At 33.5% G+C, this 19,396-nt stretch overlaps 2 protein-coding genes across 2 annotated transcripts; one reads left to right on the plus strand and one right to left on the minus strand.

The window, feature by feature from the left end:
- Window positions 1-306: 306 nt before the first annotated feature.
- uchl5 (ubiquitin carboxyl-terminal hydrolase L5) lies at window positions 307-6,913 on the plus strand. The gene is made up of 11 exons (XM_079413742.1): window positions 307-531; window positions 2,369-2,432; window positions 2,517-2,622; window positions 2,716-2,841; window positions 2,923-2,984; window positions 3,072-3,202; window positions 3,279-3,342; window positions 3,428-3,530; window positions 3,607-3,720; window positions 5,346-5,444; window positions 5,789-6,913. The coding sequence occupies exons 1-11, from the start codon at window positions 456-458 to the stop codon at window positions 5,831-5,833; spliced, it is 990 nt and encodes a 329-aa protein (XP_079269868.1). The 5' UTR covers window positions 307-455; the 3' UTR covers window positions 5,834-6,913.
- A 4,100-nt stretch (window positions 6,914-11,013) lies between these two features.
- LOC306867421 (regulator of G-protein signaling 21-like) lies at window positions 11,014-12,647 on the minus strand. The gene is made up of 5 exons (XM_079413064.1): window positions 12,527-12,647; window positions 12,358-12,444; window positions 12,102-12,163; window positions 11,528-11,694; window positions 11,014-11,441 (listed from the first exon to the last, which is right to left on the minus strand). The coding sequence occupies exons 1-5, from the start codon at window positions 12,628-12,630 to the stop codon at window positions 11,262-11,264; spliced, it is 600 nt and encodes a 199-aa protein (XP_079269190.1). The 5' UTR covers window positions 12,631-12,647; the 3' UTR covers window positions 11,014-11,261.
- Window positions 12,648-19,396: the final 6,749 nt, after the last annotated feature.

Genomic DNA, 19,396 nt, shown 5'->3' on the forward strand with positions numbered 1-19,396 from the left:
AAACCTAGTCCTAGACTAAAATGTAAATCTGAGCTGTTTCAACTGAAAGAAACTTGCACTGACTGATCTTAAAACATATCATTGCCTTTGTTTTGTCTTAAAATGCTCACCAGTAATGCTTTTTTCTAAGGCATGTTTATAAAAATTACTTAAATGTCCTAATTAAACTATGGCCTAAGCCCTGTCTATGAAATCGGACCATTGAGTTGAAATGAACATTTAAACATTTTGTAACATTTTAATTGTGAAATATAAAGGCACAGCTCGCTATGCTCCTGGACACCTGGAGGCAGAAGCGCGCCTCACATTTCTGAGGCACCATGTGAAGCAGAAGAATGACGCGCGTCGAAAGGAATGCCGGGAAACTACTGTATGTGTGAATGGGTCCCATTAGCCTCGTCTAACCGCTACACGAGCACAATTTTCTGTTTACAATAAGAAACATAATTAGAGAAATGGCGGGAAGCGCTGGGGAATGGTGTCTAATGGAAAGCGACCCTGGGGTTTTCACAGAGCTGATAAAGGGATTTGGTGAGCACTATATTATAAACATTGTGCGAGTGCGCTAGTTTTGCTTCATTTCGGTGATTTTGAATTTCAGTATGATTTATGGTTTAAGTTATATAGGGTTTGATTGCCAGCCTGCAATGTGGTTTAAATCCATATAATTCAATGAATTCATTGAATGGGCTCAGCTGTACTTGTTAATTAATGCAGAATGACAGCTGCCTCACATGTCTGCTCTTCTGAACCACAGAAATGTCATTGAAACTGTCTCAAAAGGTAGTGAGCAGCATTGACCATGTATATTTGGACAAGTTCCGATCATTCGGGTTATATTTTTGTGGACATTATATAGGTGCTTCCCTATAATGTCTTTAAGGTGCTCTGAGTATCTTTGTGGGGATCATATTGCGTTCGAACATTCCATTCAGTGTTCTGAGAATTCCATTTTATTTTGTTTCCCTCAAACATTTGATTCATTACAAGTGGAAATCATTTGCGTGTTCCATTCATTTTCCTCTGGATACGCGACCATAGATTCAAGTCATTTGCCTGTTACGAACATTAAATTAAAATTGTTGTGGACTTCAAACATTTGATTTAAAGGGCATATTCCAGGTTAGAGACTCCAGTGAGTCGATGTATAGAAAAATAATGTAGGAACTAGATTTTCTTTAAAATACGGCTTCTGGAATCCTTTTTGTGAGAGAATTTTACTTCCGCATCGCAAGACCAGAAGTGACGTAAGGAGAGGGAGAGCGGTCCATTTTAACCATGGGAAAACTGGACCTTAAATCTTACCTGGACACTCTTCTTACATCCAACAATTCCAAAGCTCTTAAAACTGTCTCATTTTCATAATATTTTCACGATTTTGTAACTAATAACTGTATTCCTAATTGCACTCACCCCTGGCATTGATTATTTAATTTTTTGTATGTTCTTTATGGCATTCAATAAAAAAAAACATAGGAAAACAATGGGTTGCAATGACATTTCGGACGCTGAGGAAATTTTAAATGTTTCTTTACACTCCACAGATAAAGTTATGAGCCTGGTATGCAGGGACAGAACAAGTTGATGTGTGAGGAGAACAGGGCAGGTCTTGGTGAGAGACCTAGCTTACAGATAATCAGGCAATAGCAAAGCTAGTGTTGGTCATTTATGACTATTGATACTAACACATAGCGTTATAGCGGTTTCTCATCACCGCAGGAAATGTCCGTAATTAATGTAATTTGTTTCATTACGTGTTTGTGTGGTAAATGCGAGGCTTTGAGGCTTGCTGTCTGGTCCCATATGTGTTACAGATAGCATGTGCTCTTCAGACTGGAGCATGGACCTCTCCAATAGAGGTGGTTCATAATAGCTGGCCTCCACTGCTCCAGATCTTCACACTCCCATCTTCCAAAAGCCTTAAAAACACACCACATGACTCTTTCTTCTAAATGTGTGCCCTCACGCCTTTTAAAACATTTTCAAATCCTGCAATAACGGTTCATATGATATTTTCCTACAAGGTTTCATCTGAGGGCATGATTTGCATCTGTTCCCATTTTTGTGTAACATTAAAGGTGCAGTCAAACATTTGTCACAGTATATTTGGCCAGCATTTGCATGTTTCAAAAATGTACTTGATCATTTTGTGTGCGTAAAAAGAGTGTTTGAACATTTCAGTATATTTGGGCATCATTTGCACATTCCCAGCATTATTAGAATGATTGAATGTTTCTGGATCATCGTTGGTGTAATCAAACATTAGGTTCAGATTTTTAAAATTACTTCCTACTGGTGCATTTAAACATTATTTAGGCATCATTTGTGAGTTTTGAATCCTCAGTTCAGTCTCTATTGTTGTCGTCAGGATGCAAAGGCGCACAGGTAGAAGAGATATGGAGCATGGAGCCAGAAAACTTTGAAAATCTCAAGTAAGCAATTATTGAATCAATTATTACATCCAGTCTTCCTCCAGCGTTTAAACTGCAATTGAATATGAATGTAAATCATTTCAGGCCCGTTCACGGTCTGATTTTCCTCTTCAAGTGGCAACCCGGTGAGGAGCCAGCAGGGTCTATAGTTCAAGACTCAAGGTTGGATGAGATCATCTTCGCCAAACAGGTGCACAACTACGCATTTCATCAAATCCAGAAAACTGCTACCAAGTGCTAAAAGGATGTCTAGAAAATAATATTCGCAAACGTACCGTTTCAGGTCATCAACAATGCCTGTGCGACCCAAGCGATCGTCAGCGTGTTGTTAAACTGTACTCATCCTGATATGCACCTTGGGGAAACGCTGACAGAATTTAAAGAGTTTTCGCAAAGTTTTGATGCTGCGGTAAGTTAGCGTGCATTTTATTTTAAAAAGGTATTTTTCATTATTATTGTTTATTAAGCTTTATATGACTTTATGTTTAAGATGAAGGGTCTTGCTCTCAGTAACTCTGAAGTGATTCGACAAGTTCACAACAGCTTCGCCAGGTTATTTCTATTTGCTTTTATGAAGCTTTTTTCTCTTTTACAATATGTAATAAGTGTTATATAACATTGTATTTGTTTTTTCAAAAGACAGCAGATGTTTGAGTTTGACGCAAAGTCGTCGGCTAAAGAAGAGGACGCTTTTCATTTTGTGAGCTACGTTCCTGTTAATGGCCGACTTTATGAGTTGGACGGACTTCGTGAAGGACCCATAGATCTGGGTAGGTGGAATCGATGTTGAATGATTTGTTTTAAGCAGTTTGTTTGTGTTTCTAAATAGATTTGTCACTTTCTCAGGTGCATGTAACCAGGATGATTGGATCAGTGCTGTACGGCCTGTCATTGAGAAAAGAATACAAAAGTAAGAGTCAAGCTGATGTGATTTGAGTTGATATTTCTACAGAACTGGTTTTTATTAAAGCATTTCTGCTTTTGGACGCATCCAGATACAGCGAGGGTGAGATTCGATTCAACTTGATGGCAATCGTTTCAGACCGCAAGATGATTTATGAAAAGAAGATCGTTGAACTGCAGGCGCAGCTCGCGGAGGTGAGATCTTCAGACTGTCAAATGCTGGAATGACAGAATGATGACGGTTGTTGAAAGAGGTTTCTGCTGTTCACAGGAAGAGCCCATGGACACAGACCAGAGTGGAAATCATCTCAGCTCTATCCAGTCAGAGATCGCCAAGTATCAGCTCCTGATTGAAGAAGAGAACCAAAAACTTAAAAGATACAAAGTATGTACTTTTCCGTCAGTGATCATTTAAAAAGTAACTTAGTGTATTATTAGGAATATTATTAATATCAATAACTCGGCTTATCTTTATTATTATTGTTTTCTTTGAGCCTTTAAAAATAGTAATGTTTTAAGTTATGAATGTTATAGAATATGACTTAAAGGGATAGTTCTGTCATTAATTACTCACCCTCATGCCGTTCCACTCCCTTCGTTCATCTTCAGAACACAATTAAGATATTTTTGATGCATTCCGAGAGCTCTCTGACCCTCCATAGACAGCAAGGATCCTAACACGATCAAGGTTCAGAAACGTAGCAAGGACATCTTTAAAATAATCCATGTGACATCAGTGGTTCAACCATAATTTTACAAAGCTACGAGAATACTTTTTGTGTGCAAAGAAAACACAAATAACGACTTTATTCAACAATTCGTCTCCTCCATGTTACCCTAGCGCCATTTTGGAGAGTATCACATATGTAAACAACGTATGTACTCGGATACATTGTTTATGTTCAGAAGAACAAAGCGTAAACGGCGAATCCGCGTGGTGCTGCAGACTCAGAATAGCATACATTGTTTACGTATGTGATGCTCTCTCTTACAGGTTTGCGGATGAGTAATTAATTACATCATTTTCATTTTTGGGTGAACTATCCCAATAATAATAATACTAAATGTTATTATTAATGTATTTTAAAAGGTTATATAACAAATTAGTATGAAGCATATAAAATATGACATTATATTAAATATATATTTATTAATTCATATTTATTAATTTTCATTATTCATATTATTCATCTTTTTAAGAGGTTATATTACAAATGAATAATGAATTATAAAATAAAAAATATACCATTAACATTATTAATATTAAATGTGTATTTATTCATATTAGTACAGTATAACATTATTAATATTATTATTATTTGTTTTCCTCATTGATCTTTTAAAAGATAACCTTTAAGTTATGTACGTTATAAAATGATTTTATAATAATATTCTTTTCTTAATTGGTTTTTGACTAGTTCTTTATACAATATTATATTACTTATTAATAAAAAGTATAAAATATATCCCAAAGCTGTTGTTTTTTTTCCCCCATTGACCCTTTAAAAATGTTTTTAAAATATAACTTTTATAATTTTAATAATAATAATTTATTTTTAAGTTATAAATATCATTTGTATTATAATAATAATGATTTTATTATAATATTATTATTAATGTTATAATTTGTTATTAAAAATATAAAAAACTATAGTTGTAAATGTCACTTATGTAATATTAACGTTAATAATAATGTAATTGTTTTATTTTAATGTGATTTATTTTTAAATAACCTTATAATAATAATTATTATTATTATTATTATTTTAAAAAATATATATTTAATAACACAACTTAAAGTTAAAGAAAACTTGAGGAAAACAATAACATTATTATTATATTACAATAACATTTATTATTATTATTATTATTGTGGGTGGTGGCGCAATGCCTCTTAAAGAAGGTACAAGAATATGGGACTATATATATATATATATATATATATATATATATATATATATATATATATATATATATAATTTTTTTTTTTTTTTTTTTTTTTTTTTCAAGATTGAGAACATTAGAAGGAAGCACAACTACCTACCCTTTATAATGGAGTTACTGAAGACTTTGGCCGAATATCAGCAGCTGATACCACTGGTGGAAAAGGTAAGTCCAGTCACAGTCACCAGTGTGTTTGATAGCCACTAGAGGGCAGTGCTGTTACGTAATCTTGACTTTGCTGTTGAGCTTGCAGTCTTTTGTTCTCTTGTAATTAGATTTGCATGAAACCTTACAGATAATAAGGCATTGAACTTTGAACGGTATTATGCTAAAATAAAAAATGCAATAACAGCATCCATGTAATATCCTAGTATGTTTGTGTTTATTCACGCAGAGTGCAGTGTTGGAAATATTCTAGTATTCAAATTCAAAATTCTAGAAATTCCAAATCTGAATTCACTTCAAAAGGGATGAATATGAAACTGTTTTTTCCCCCTCTGTTCCTTCAGGCAAAGGAAAAACAAAGTTCCAAAAAAATACAAGAAGCCAAGTAACCCCACAATGTTAGACCCGGTTTAATTTTATGCCACGGAATATCTTGATGTGCATTTGTCTTCTGTATCCCATAAAAGAAGCACCTGGAAGTGAAGTCTTACTGTCATTTCCTTTATGTCTGTGTATGCATGCGAAGAAATGTTTAAATAATGTCATATTTTCATATAAATTTCATTTGTTCAGTAATAGTTTTTTTTTTTTCTGATTAGCACCATGGTAAAAGACGATAAATGGGTCTTAAATTGCTGTAAAATATTGTACATTAAAGCACTAATGTATCTATTAACAATGAACATAATCAGAATGGTAAAATTGAATTGAAATTACACAAATGTGTAACAAGTCTCTTGTTAGTAACAGTTAAACCGAGAGAGATTGTAATTGATGTATCATAAATCTGCTCTAATAACACATGGAAAACGTCTTCCTGTCTGTTAAGCAACGTCAACGTGCTTCTTGTTCTCAAATAATTGGGTTGCTTTACATGGTAGTTTTGTGTTTGTCATGTTTGTAAATAGTGCTGCTTTTTGTCCTGATGTTTCCTGTCATCTGAGATGTTTAATTTGGGAGTATGACGCAGACAGACTGCAGTCAGGCTTGTTGTTTCCACCGTAGCAACCAGTATTGAAAATGCATCTCTGTTTGCATGTTTGTGTTCCTCAAATATAGCTCGGTAGTTATAGACCTTAAAAAATGAAACTACAGTGAGAAATATTCACTAGTGAAATAATGGGTAATTTCCAAGTTTTTTGTTTTGTTTTGCAAAAATTGCAAAATACCTAAGGCGGTGTTATTTTTTGTATTTATATTCTCTTATTGTGTTTATTCATTTAATTTTTTTTTTCCGGTTTTAGTAATTGTATGTGCTTTTTGTCTTTTTAAATCCCTATTTAGCTTTTTTTTTAATTCATAGTTTTTGTTTATTCTATTAACAACAAAAGTACAAATATTCAATATATAATATACAAACATTTTTTATGCCAAATATTGAATTTTTGTGTTTACATTTGCTTAAAAATCAAATGTTGAAATCAAAAATGAAACTACTTTGATAAATATTCACTGGTGGAGTAATGGGTCATTTCCATGTTTGTTTATTTTTTCCTTCCCAAAAAACTATACAGGACAGTATTATTTTGGTGCTATTTTTGTACAATAACTTCATATTTGAATTTTTTTTTTTTTTTTTTTAAGTTTTAGTAATTTTGTGCATTTTGACTTTTTTTTGTTAATTTTTTTTAAGCAATATTTCTAATTTAAGTGCTTTTTATTTAATATTAAATATTAAAATAAATATTTTGCTTAAACATTTTTATTTTATTACTTTATTGATGACCAGATTTTAATTTGAGATGATTAAATAAGTAAAGCTTATTTATACAAGAATTTATTTTTAATAATTTAACATTTAGATTTAAGAGTGAAAATTTAAGGATGCACTGACTGACTGCACTAAGATATTAAAACATAAATAAAAGAGTGAAATAAATATATATAGATATATATAATTTAAATATCTGTACTTCAGGCACATCTTTTTGTGTGTGAGTGTCTTATCAATGGTCTGTAATCACGGTTTCATGAAAACGATGGTTATTTGGGCAGTATTTCTTGTGATTAGGCCAGAGGCGCTAGAAATGAACCTCAGCTAAAGCGCGCGCATTTTAGGTCAAACTTTGTGCCCTGAATGTTTTCCTTTCCCGTGCAGCAGTTCACATGAAGTGATGGAAACTTCGGTAAGTGTTGTTCAAAGAAAGCTGAACAGACTTTTAATATTCTGCAGACGCTTAAATCACCCGAGGCGTTTGGCAGTAGTTTTCTATTTTTCATCTGTAATCGCCGCGCGCGACAGTCGTTTACGCAGTGAGTTGCGTTCCTATTTTTACCGGACTGTTTATTTACATTCCTTCAAGCTCCCCAGACCAGCAGTGAGCTTCAGAGAGCCGCTGTAGTACATGATAAGCGCGTCACGACGCCGTCCCCGCCATGAAAGAACACGCTATCTTATATTATTGCCGTCAGAAACGCGCTCTTGCGTTCGGTGCAGTCGCCATTAGCTGCTCGTGACGCGCGTGCGCCTGTGAAAGTGCAGTGCGATCCGGTTACTCTTGCCAGAAAAGTGTTATGTCTAGGTGTGAACATGTTCTGAATTAATAACTAGTCCAAACATTTGCGTTATCGACATGGGTTGAGTAACTTCAAACCGCAAGCTACAGAAGTTTTGAGAGGTTATGGTTACAAAACCAGCACATTTTTATAGCTTATTTTTATTCTTTGATTTCTCAGTTTCACAGGAGTTGCCAGCTTTATCTTCACTAAATTCAGACTACAGGAATCATAATCTATCAAGGAAAATATGTTTGTAATTTATGTTTGGACACTCAAGTCACACTGAAAAAAACCCCAAAAAACATAGAAACATCTCTGTATATATATACACATGCACACACACACACACATAAATATATAAACAATTCAGTGTTTAATACATAATTTTTTTCAGTTGTATAATATATCAAATTATTTTATTTATTTCGTTTTTAAGTGCACTTGTGTACATTTATTTTAAATGACATTTGTGTTTATATATCCAGTAACTTCAAAAACTCTCTAATACTCTAGGATTATTATTATATAAATGGCACTTGTTAATATATTTATGTATCTAGTAACGCTAAATACTAGATTATGCATCTAGTAACCCTACTTGTAAATATTTAAACAATATTAGTATAAATATTTTAATAATAGCAATAAATGTAAAAAAATATTTTTTAATTTATATATATATATATATATATAATAGATTTTTTTCTTAAATGACTTTGTGTTCATTTGCCTAGAGGCCATAGAAAGTATTTTTTGGACTCAAGTCACACTAAGAAAATTACTTATTTATCCATTCATTTTTTTTCAATGGCTGTTCTGTTTAGATGTACATTGCTCCTGAAAAGTATTGTAGACTCTCAAGTCACACTTAAAAAAAAAAAATTTCTCCTTTTACACACACACAGTTTAAAGATTTATGTATTTTTTATTTTAATTATTTATTTGCCACTTGCAGGCAATTGTGGACTAGAAAAATGTTTCATACCAAATTTTACATTTTTTTTTTTTTACATTTTACAATTTATAATAATCTGGGACTCCGAACTGGTCCCAAACTGATTTTAGTGGGTTTGTGAAGTCCAGTGCTCCTAGCAGAAGTCACCACAGGTAAAGTTCATCACATTAACTATGGACATGTGCCTTTTTTCAAATATTTAGCTTGGAAAAACATGCCACGTCTTCAAAATAAAAGCCCCTTGCTTTGACATTCATATATTTTCAAGTGAGGCATACTGTAAGTGCCCCGATACATCTCAGGCCCACTGCAGATATGAAGACGACCTGTGGGAAGTGAGTTGAGGAAAGCCAGCGGTCTGTGAACACGTTCTTGGATCAGTTAAACAGATGCAGTGTTTGGGGTCTGTTCAGTGTCGGACGGCAGTGAGATCATCTACAGGAACTCAAGGAGCACAAATGAGGTAAATTCAGCCCCACATACAACAAGAAGAAAACATTCAGCTGAGTCAGACGTGTTGAGCAAAACAAGCACATTAAGTGCAGAATGTTCTACTATATTTGCATTCAGCGTTTGTCTCATGTGAGTTTTGTTCTGCAAGTACAGCTCCTTAAATGGGAAGAAGATAATGTCTGATATGTCGGTGAAATGATGTGACCGTTTCTGTAAATGTTTGGAGGGTTGAATTCTATAGTAATTCATATAAATGTGCACTGGGTGCTGTTTGGTTAGTGAGACTAACTTGTAAATCTGGTCATGAGATGTTGAACTGATCTGATCAGTTAAATGAAAGCATTTAGTAGGTCTTATCTTAGCTTAGCAACTAAAAATAGCTTTAAAGATGACAAAGCAATTAATGGTTTGCGTTTGGGGAGGGGCTAACTTTCTGCGCAACCAATAGCAATGCAAGAATGTTTATGAAATGTTCTGTTATTCTGTTTTGCAATGCTAGTGTAATTATACTTCAACTTTAAGGATTTATGTCATTAACAAATGATTAATTGGGAAGGGATACTTTATAAACGATCAAATTTTATGTTACAGACAATATTATTTAGTTTTGTCTATACATAAAGAAAAAAAGATATCATTTTGAATGGTACTTATGGATTTAGACATCACAAAATATAGTGTGCAATATAAAGAATGTATTTATAGATTACATTTAACATAAATGATTATTTTTGAAAGAAAAGATTATCTTGAAGTAAGCATTACAGGTTATCTAAAGGTAATATAAATGTAAAAATATGAGAAATGAAGAGCACAATTAAACGTGATATGAACCGGTAAATATAATAACTGCTGTATATAATTACCATATATACATATGTATCATTTTTAGTATGTTTCCCCTCAAATAAATCAGAAAGTTACACTTAAATAGTGTACTCAGAAATTGCTATTTCACAAATAATTACAGAGAACCAATAAGTAAAGGTCCCCGCATACTGGGTCTGAAATATTCGCATGCGTTTTATTAATTTTTTCGTATTCGCCATCATTTCTTATCAAAATGCTTGTTATGGATGCGAAAAGGCAGAAAATCAAACCTGATCTAAAAAATTTTATGATGGACGAAAGTTTCAGAGGCAGTGTGTAAATGTGATTGACACAACGTGAGGTTGTATTTATTTTTTAATAAGAAAAAAATTTGGATGAAAATTAAGGACTCGGTGTGCAATGACCTTAAGACGTTAATTTGAACTTTGCATTTTGAAGAAGTAGAAAGAATGAAATAGTGTTTTCCCGTAAAACATACTCCCATGAACTCTGTTTTATCAACAGCTATAAAAAAATAATATTTACAGTGTAATGGAATGACAAACAAATATTATTTATTATTATTATGATTAGTGTTTTTTAGAGATTAACTGCTAAAAGTGCTAAAAGGTTAAAAAAAAGAGTAAATTAAATGTAAAAATAGGGGAAAATGAGCATGAATAATTCAATATTCATTATTAACTGATGCTGAAAAAAAAAAGTAAATAAATTATTTAATTAATAAAAACCCTCCAATCTCAGTCGGTAAACATTTATACACTTTTTGCTTATTTTTCATATATTTAATAACAGTGCCCCCGAAATCCAGAAAGTAATGGAATGACAATTAGAAAGATTTCATCCAAATTTATTCTTTTGCTCTTTCATTGAAAAGCAAAAATAATAAACAAGTACACTTCAAAACATAGATACAACATTATGTGAACACTCAATACCAATACCCGACTATTTACAGATCTGTGCAAAATATGCAAAATGAAAACACTGAAATCATAGTAGCACAATCACTACATGAAACACTAGATGCGCAGCATTCTGAAACGGACCGGCCATTTGTTTAAATGCAGCGACTGAAAACATTATCGTTCCCCTGCTGCGATTCTGCAGAGCTGGCGATAGAGTTCAGAGTCCAGGAACCGAGTGTATGAGTTGTGCTCTATCAGGAAGTAAACTCTGTTTTGGGCAGCTCTGAAACTCGACTGTGTTGGGATCAGAAGGCTTTGGTGGAGGGTCTCCTTTGTGTGGCAGTCCAGGTTGATCTATAAGGAAGAAGTGGAAGAAATGAGAGTGTGTGGCACGGCTTAATGAAAATGAATCAGCTTGGCTGGCATTGACTAAACCTCACCTCTTTTGGAGAATCTGCCCTGATGAACTCGTCGTATATGGTTTTTGCCCTGGATTTGAGTTTTGATCTGGACCTGATCTTTCTGAGCTCTTCACAGGCCATCCAGAACTCGATATTCTCCTCGCAGTGTTCAGACTTCATGAACAGTCGCAGAGCAGTTAATCCACCTGAAATATGAAAATATATATTAATTACATCAGTTGATGTTAAATAATGTGGTGCATTTCCAAAAAAAAATATTAAAATTTTATATATATATATATATATGTATGAATTTTGTTCATTTTGGTTAAGCTCAGATAAATAGGAATTCTATAATTTTATCAATTCTATACTATTTTCTAATATAAGTTATAAACTATAATAATATAAATTATAAAATAAAAATATGAAAATTTAACCAATTTTTCTTAACCATAAAAAAACTTGATAAATATTAATTATATTAATGTTATAGTAAACATTATAATAAATAAAATATATTTTTATAAGTGATAAAAAGAAAATTGTATAAATTGGAAAATAATATATTATAAAGATGAACATGAAATTCATAAATAGAAGTAATATTTACATTTGCTGCTCAGCAAGTTGTCCAGAGACTGTGCCCATTGAGTCACTTCTTCAGTAGTTGGCCTGTGGGAATATAAACAGAGAAAGGTTATTTAATTTAACAATAATACAATTTAATTTTAATATAAGCAATTATATATTAGTTTGTATTTATTTTTTATTTTTATTTTTTTTAATTCTAAGAAATCTATGATCCCACTTTGTTACATATAGTGATTTATGCAAATGATTAAATATGAAGTATTTTTAATGCTCACCCATATGATTTTCTCTGTGGCAATGTGTGGCATGATTCTCTCACGGGAAAAGTCTTCAAAAGCATTCTTGATCTCCAGTTTGTTTGTCTGTTAATCATGATCAACATACATTAGCAACCACAGATTAATTGCTCCGTGTAAAACCAAATACAAAGCGTCTGAGTCTCACTTCATCTCTTTCTGTCCTGTAGTCGTGTCAGGGTTCCTGCAGTAGATCAAATGCTCCAGGCTCGAATCTGGTGTGGACTTTCTCATTTTTGCCAGTCTATCCATCCCTATCAATTGAACTGAAACATGTTGTGTCTTGCAGTGTAGGGCTTTTATACTCCAGAGTGCAGTAGTGTGGGCGGGGCTATCAGCTGGGGTAGCATCTGATTGGTCGTCCTGCATCAGTGTTTGAGTGTGCAGATCTTGTTGGCAGGGACACTGCAGCTCTGAACTTTTGACTTGGAATGCATTAAATTAAGATTAATGTCTATGAAATTACTATGAAACTTGAGTGTAATATACCCACACACACACACAAAAATGATTTTTCACGGTTCAAAGATTATTGGCGTATGTTTTACTAAAAAACACTATTTCAGTCTTTCTATTTAAACATTTCACATTTAATTCAGTGTTTCACACAATTAATTTATAAATTATATAATTAAATATAAAGACAAATAATTGTGAAATACTAGCAATTTCTAAGTGAAAAATGTTTCTGCACGTGTGATAGATAGATAGATAGATAGATAGATAGATAGATAGATAGATAGATAGATAGATAGATAGATAGATAGATAGATAGATAGATAGATAGATAGATAGATAGATAGATACAAAAAAATGGCAGTATAAGCTTGGAATATATATGTGTGTATATATATATATATATATATGATTTAAAAAAATTGTCTCTGAATTCCTATTTAATTTTGTGTTATTTAAATATTTTGATGATTTTTAAAAATATGTTATTTATTTTATTGTCATGAAACTCATAGTAAAAAATAAAAGAGTATGTTTGTAAGTTCAGAGATTAACAAAACTATATTTTTTATTATTATTTGTTATTATTATAATACACACATCATTTATTTGATTTTGTATAATAAAGAAAATTCATATCAGCCTAAAGGCGAAAAAAAAAGTTCAATGTACATTTTTATGATGTAAAATTGAATATTATAATATATAAGATGTTTTTGTAAATATGTATTTACAATATATAGTAATTTTTTTCTTGTATGATTATCTATTGTGTGTGTGTGTGTGTGTGTGTGTGTATACACATACATTTACATAAAGAAAAAATAATATATATTTATGTTAATTTGTATATTACATCATTTTGTAATATGATGTAATATATATCATTTATATATCATAATATATATGATATATCATTTTTTATTTCACGTGCAAAGTAGTAAAAAGAAAGAATAAGAACGTGTGTACGTTTCGAGATGAACAATACTGAGTCATGTCTGTAACTTGAGGATGTTAACGCAATATCCGTCTCAGACAAAAAGTACTAAACAAACTGGTTTGTTCCCAACCAGCATTCCACATGCTTCTATTTGTGGAAACCAAAGGAGTACTCTATTTATAGAAACTTGTTTCTAAAAACAGCTCATGAGTTTGTTATCGCTGGGTTTTAATTACTTTGGATGTGGTTCAAACCACTGAAAACACTTGCAATCTGTGCCATTTGTGCTTCTGACTGTAAGCATCAGGCTAAACTGATCAGGATTGGTTGAAGGATTCCAGATTTACTAGATGATATCGATCAATGCATTTCCTGAAGAGAAAGAGCAGTAGATCACATTTCATGTGTTTCAAGGGCCTCGCCGAAAAACATACAGTGCTGTGGTGGAAGAGTAAACATCTGACAAGATAAACTGTGTTGAAACCTTGACTCTAAAGTGCTAAATTAGATCAGCATGTTTGTAGCTGACAGACTAACCGTTTTTAGCCATCCTTGATCACAAGTGTTTGTGTTCTCTGTAAAAGTGGAGCTTAATGCACTAGTGTTTACCAAAAATATCCCTTATCACTGATTTAGTAGAACGCTTGCACAGTAACTATTTGCATGACAAACTGCATGACTATGACAAATGAGAACTCTTTTCTGATGCAGCTTAAATGTCAGGTTTAAAAGGGTGCAACCACCCACAAGTGCATTTCTCATCTCAGATGGCAAATTTGTGATATTGAGCATGTGAAGATTTTCTCTGCTTGCAAGTACAAGATCTGTAAAACTTTCTTGTGCTGGATAACATGATCTGCAGGTTGTGCACACTTATTTTTACTGATAATATCGGTGTATGTATGTGTGTGTACACTCTCTCTCTCTCTCTCTCTCTCTCTCTCTCTCCCTCTCTCTCTCTCTCTCTCTCTCTCTCTCTCTCTCTATATATATATATATGACGAGTTAGCTGTTTTTTGTTGTTGTTTTTTACCTTAAAAACAAAAAAAAACCAACAACTGCAGTTTCATTGAGTTTAATTGGGATGCACAAATGAAAAAACATGATTTTTGAGAATTGTTAAAAACTGAGTTATCAGTTTTTGCAAATAAACTCTATACAACATACAATCTGTGTGTGTGTGTGTGTGTGTGTGTGTGTGTGTTTATATGCGTTCCATATAAGTTATATGGATAGTGTATTTAAAAATAATAAATACATATTGATATAATCACACAACTAACACAAAGTTCAATATACATTTTTTATGGCCTGAGATGTAATATAAAAATGTAAAAAGTATGTGTGCATTATATAAATTGTAAAAAAGAATGTAATTATAATATTGTAATTATAGATATACAGTCATGGCCAAAAATATCGGCACCCTTGGTAAATATGATCAAAGAAGGCTGTGAAAATTAACCTGCTTTGTTAATCCTTTTGATTTTTGATTTAAAAAATTCACAAAAATCTAACCTTTCTGAAACCTCCATTTGCCAGTTTAACAGCTCTGAGTTTTCTCCTATAATGCCTGATGAGGTTAGAGAACACCTGACAAGAGATCAGAGACCATTCCTTCATCCAGAATCTCTCCAGATCCTTCAGATTCACAGCTCCATGACGGTGCTTCTCCTCTTCAGTTCACTTCACTCATTTTCTACAGGGTTCAGGTCAGAGGACTGGAATGGCCAGCAGAAGCTTGGTTTTGTGCTCAGTGACCCATTTTTGTGTTGTTTTTGAGGTTTGTGTTTGGATTATTGTCTGGTTGGAGGATCCAAACATGGCCCATTATAAGATTTCTAACAGTCAGTCACTTGTTGATTTTTTTATCAGAATCAGAATCAGAATCAGAAAGAGCTTTATTGCCAAGTGTGTTTGCACACACAAGGAATTTGTCTTGGTGTTATGAGCTTCCAGTACAGAAAGTACAAACATAGTGCAGACAACATATAATTAAGGTGATAAAGAACACTAATGAAGAGAATATACAATAATTAAGAATAACAATAGTAATAAAAATAAAAATATACAGAAAAGAGACATGACCATAGACAGAACTGTGAACGTGCATGTGTCCTATGTACAGATGAAGGTTTGATGAGTTATTTACAGATGTACAGTACCGGGGTGTGTTATGTGTTGTTCAGGTGGGATACGGCCTGGGGGAAAAACTGTTCTTGTGTCTGGCTGTTCTGGTGCTCAGTGATCTGTAGCGCCGGCCAGAGGGCAACAGCACAAAGAGAGAGTGAGCTGGGTGTGAGGGGTCCAGAGTGACTTTCTTAGCCCTTTTCCTCACTCTGGAGGTGTAAAGTTCTTGGAGGCTGGGCAGAGGGGCACCGATAATTCTCTCAGCAGTCCTAACTGTCCGTTGTAGTCTTCTGATGTCTGTTTTGGTAGCTGAACCAAACCAAACAGTTATAGAAGAACATAGGACAGACTCGATGATTGCAGAGTAGAACTGTTTCAGCAGCTCCTGAGGCAGGTTGAACTTCCTTAGCTGGCGGAGGAAATATAGCCTCTGCTGGGCCTTTTTCGCAATAGAGTCAATGTGATTGTCCCACTTCAGGTCCTTTATCAAATATCTGTTGATATTTGATAAAATCCATGATGCCATGTGTCTAAACAAGATGTCCAGGACCTCCAGCAGAAATATAGGCCCACAACATCAAAAATACAGCAGTATATTTCATTGTGTACATGAGGTACTTTTTATCCCTGTGTTCACCAAACCCATCTTGAGTGTTTGCTGCTAAAAAGCTCATTTTTTAGTTTCATCTGACCATAGAAGCCAGTTCCACTTGAAATTCCAGTCGTGTCAGATAACTGAATATGCTGGAGTTTGTTTTTGGATGAGCAAGGAGAATTTTTCTTGAAACCTCTTCCAGGCAATTTCGTAACATTTTATGTTGATTTGGAAATTCTTCATTATTGCCCTGATGGTGGAAATGGGAGTTTTCACGGCTCTAGCTCTTTTCTTAAAGCCACTTTCTAACTTGTGAAGCTCAATTATCTTTTGCTGCACATCAGAAATATATTCTTTGGTTTTTCTCATTGGAATTTGGGCTTTGTTTTCCCTCCTGTTTATATTTCTGTGAAACAGGAAACCATTGCTGGATAATTTCACGTTCATAATCACCCTGGAGTGCTCATAATTGTGAATATGAATGGGAATATACTTCAGAGATTTTCTAGGGGTGCCAATAATTGTGTCCAACGTGTATTTGAGAAAAACATTTATTTCATAATGATATATTTCCCCCCCATTTTAAATTCTTTTTATCCAATGAAAGGTTAGATTTTTGTGATTTTTTTTTTTTTAAATAAAAGATCAAAAGGATTAACAATGCAGAGTAATTTTCACAGCCTTCTTTGATCATATTTACCAAGGGTGCTGATATTTTTGGCCATGACTGTATAATATATAGATATGTAATAATGTGTGTATTTTTTATTATTTTTTAAAATAAATACAAATTTCAATATAAATTAAAGTGTGTGACTGTATACTATATATTATAAAAACATCTACACAAATATACATTATATATATTATACACACAGATAGATAGATAGATAGATAGATAGATAGATAGATAGATAGATAGATAGATAGATAGACACAAATATACATTCAATAGGTATTTATAATATTACAATATATATTTATATTATATCTATTTTCCTGTTATATATCTTATCTTCAAACCCTCATGCATTTGTCTAAAAATAGAACACAGATGGAATATGCATTTCAGTTTCAGTTATGAAATATGCATTTGTCATAGTCTTGATACACTGTGTAATTCACCTAATCCTATTCAGTTTGAACATGAAATACTGGTTTTGAGCCATAGGTGCTGGAAAGAGTACACATCCCTGAACAGCACAAATAGAGCGGTTTGTTCCTGTCACCAGTGTGGCATCAGAACTATGCATGTTTCCATTCATTTAGTCAATGAGATGCAAATATAGATATGTGTACGTGATTAGGTTCAAGGCCTTATACATTGTTAAAGAGAACATGGAAAATATCTTGATTTGCATAGACATGGGACCATTAAAATGGACAAAGTTGAAGTTTCCATGCACTTACAGAAGTGATACAATAAAAAAAGAAGTTTTTGACATTTCACAGAAAACTTTTGTGCGATATGGTTGCTAAGGTCGTTGCTACATGTAGGTCATCACTTTCAAAAGAATCCACCTTCAGTGGTATCTTTCCACATTTTCCACATCTTTGCATGAATAATATCTTTTTGCAACACAATGAGCTTTTTTGTTTTTTTGACCACTTCCTATTTGTTATGTTATACTGTCATTGTAAAGATGAATATCTGCTGTTCAAGCAGTTTTTTTTAGTGAACCTCAGCCAATCAGAAGATAAGCGGTTTTGGGAAAAGGACACGCTAGGAGGCCTACCAAATGGACTCGCTGCGACTACTCCATATAAAGTCCATTTTTATGACCCTGTCCATATCGTCCAGCTTTGCAGATGTCAGACCCAGTGTTTTGAAAAAAGACTTATCGTCTGTTATGGTGTTCAGACTGTAAATATCAGTGAGCTTCTTAAGTGGTTCACAGCAAGATTGCTGCCAAGTTTCCGTTCGAATAGACGATAGTCCAAAAGCTTTACGCATGAGGAATTTCCCAGCAATGACACATGTTCTGTACTCATGGGGGACTCCAAAAGTACCTTAGCTTGAAAACAAGAGCACTGTCTTTTGGTCAAGGTGCACAATGTTTTTGACTTAAAAGAGGCAGCTTGTTTGGTGAACTTGAAGTAATCTTCATGCTTTATAGTTTGTGTGTGTGTGCGAGAAGTTAAAGACAAGAAGTAAAAGTACAAAAGTTCAGCTGTCCAGTTTGTTCTACTGAATTGTAGTCATGCTTTGATTAGCATTGCTTGAATAGACTATAATGTTATGTCCTACAACATAAATTAGACACAAACTGCTGTGTGCTTTGTAAACACAAGATGCTAACAAGCCAACAAACTACTATTTGCAAAATGAAAGCAATAAATCAACTGTGTTCTAGCATATCCAACTAGCTAGCTAATAGGTTAACCTCTGGACGTCTTCTGACCAGTTTTGTAGCAGTTTTCACCTCTCACAAAGCTCTTTTGGTTGTCTTTGAACAACTTTTTTAAGCTAGTTATTAGCTTTGTTCACAAATTTAGCAAAGTATGTTCAGCTGTCCAGTTTGTCCTAAAACACAACATTTTGTCTGTATATGTCTGTGTAACATAATAGTTAGGTCTGTGATTAGCATTACTTGACCAAACTCATGTTATGTTCTACCAAAGACTAAAGAAATACAAAGAAGGTGCAGTCTTATACTTATGAATGGGAGAAGGTGCAACGTGCAATATGGCGGGATAGTCCCGCTTTCTAAATGAAAGAGCCAATCGTTGATTGGTAACGCCATTGCGTTACTGCAGCGGCCGGTAGAAGCTTCAGTTCCCATAGAAACCTGAGGCTGGGCCAGCCGATGCGCATGCACAGTCATAAGTGCGTTGGAGCTTCACATGCGCATTGGCTAGTCTAGCCTGAAAAATAAGCGTTTTAAATGCTACTTGAG

The sequence above is a fragment of the Barbus barbus genome, assembly GCF_936440315.1.
Source record: "Barbus barbus genome assembly, chromosome: 49".
In the NCBI taxonomy this organism is placed as follows: Eukaryota; Metazoa; Chordata; class Actinopteri; order Cypriniformes; family Cyprinidae; genus Barbus; species Barbus barbus.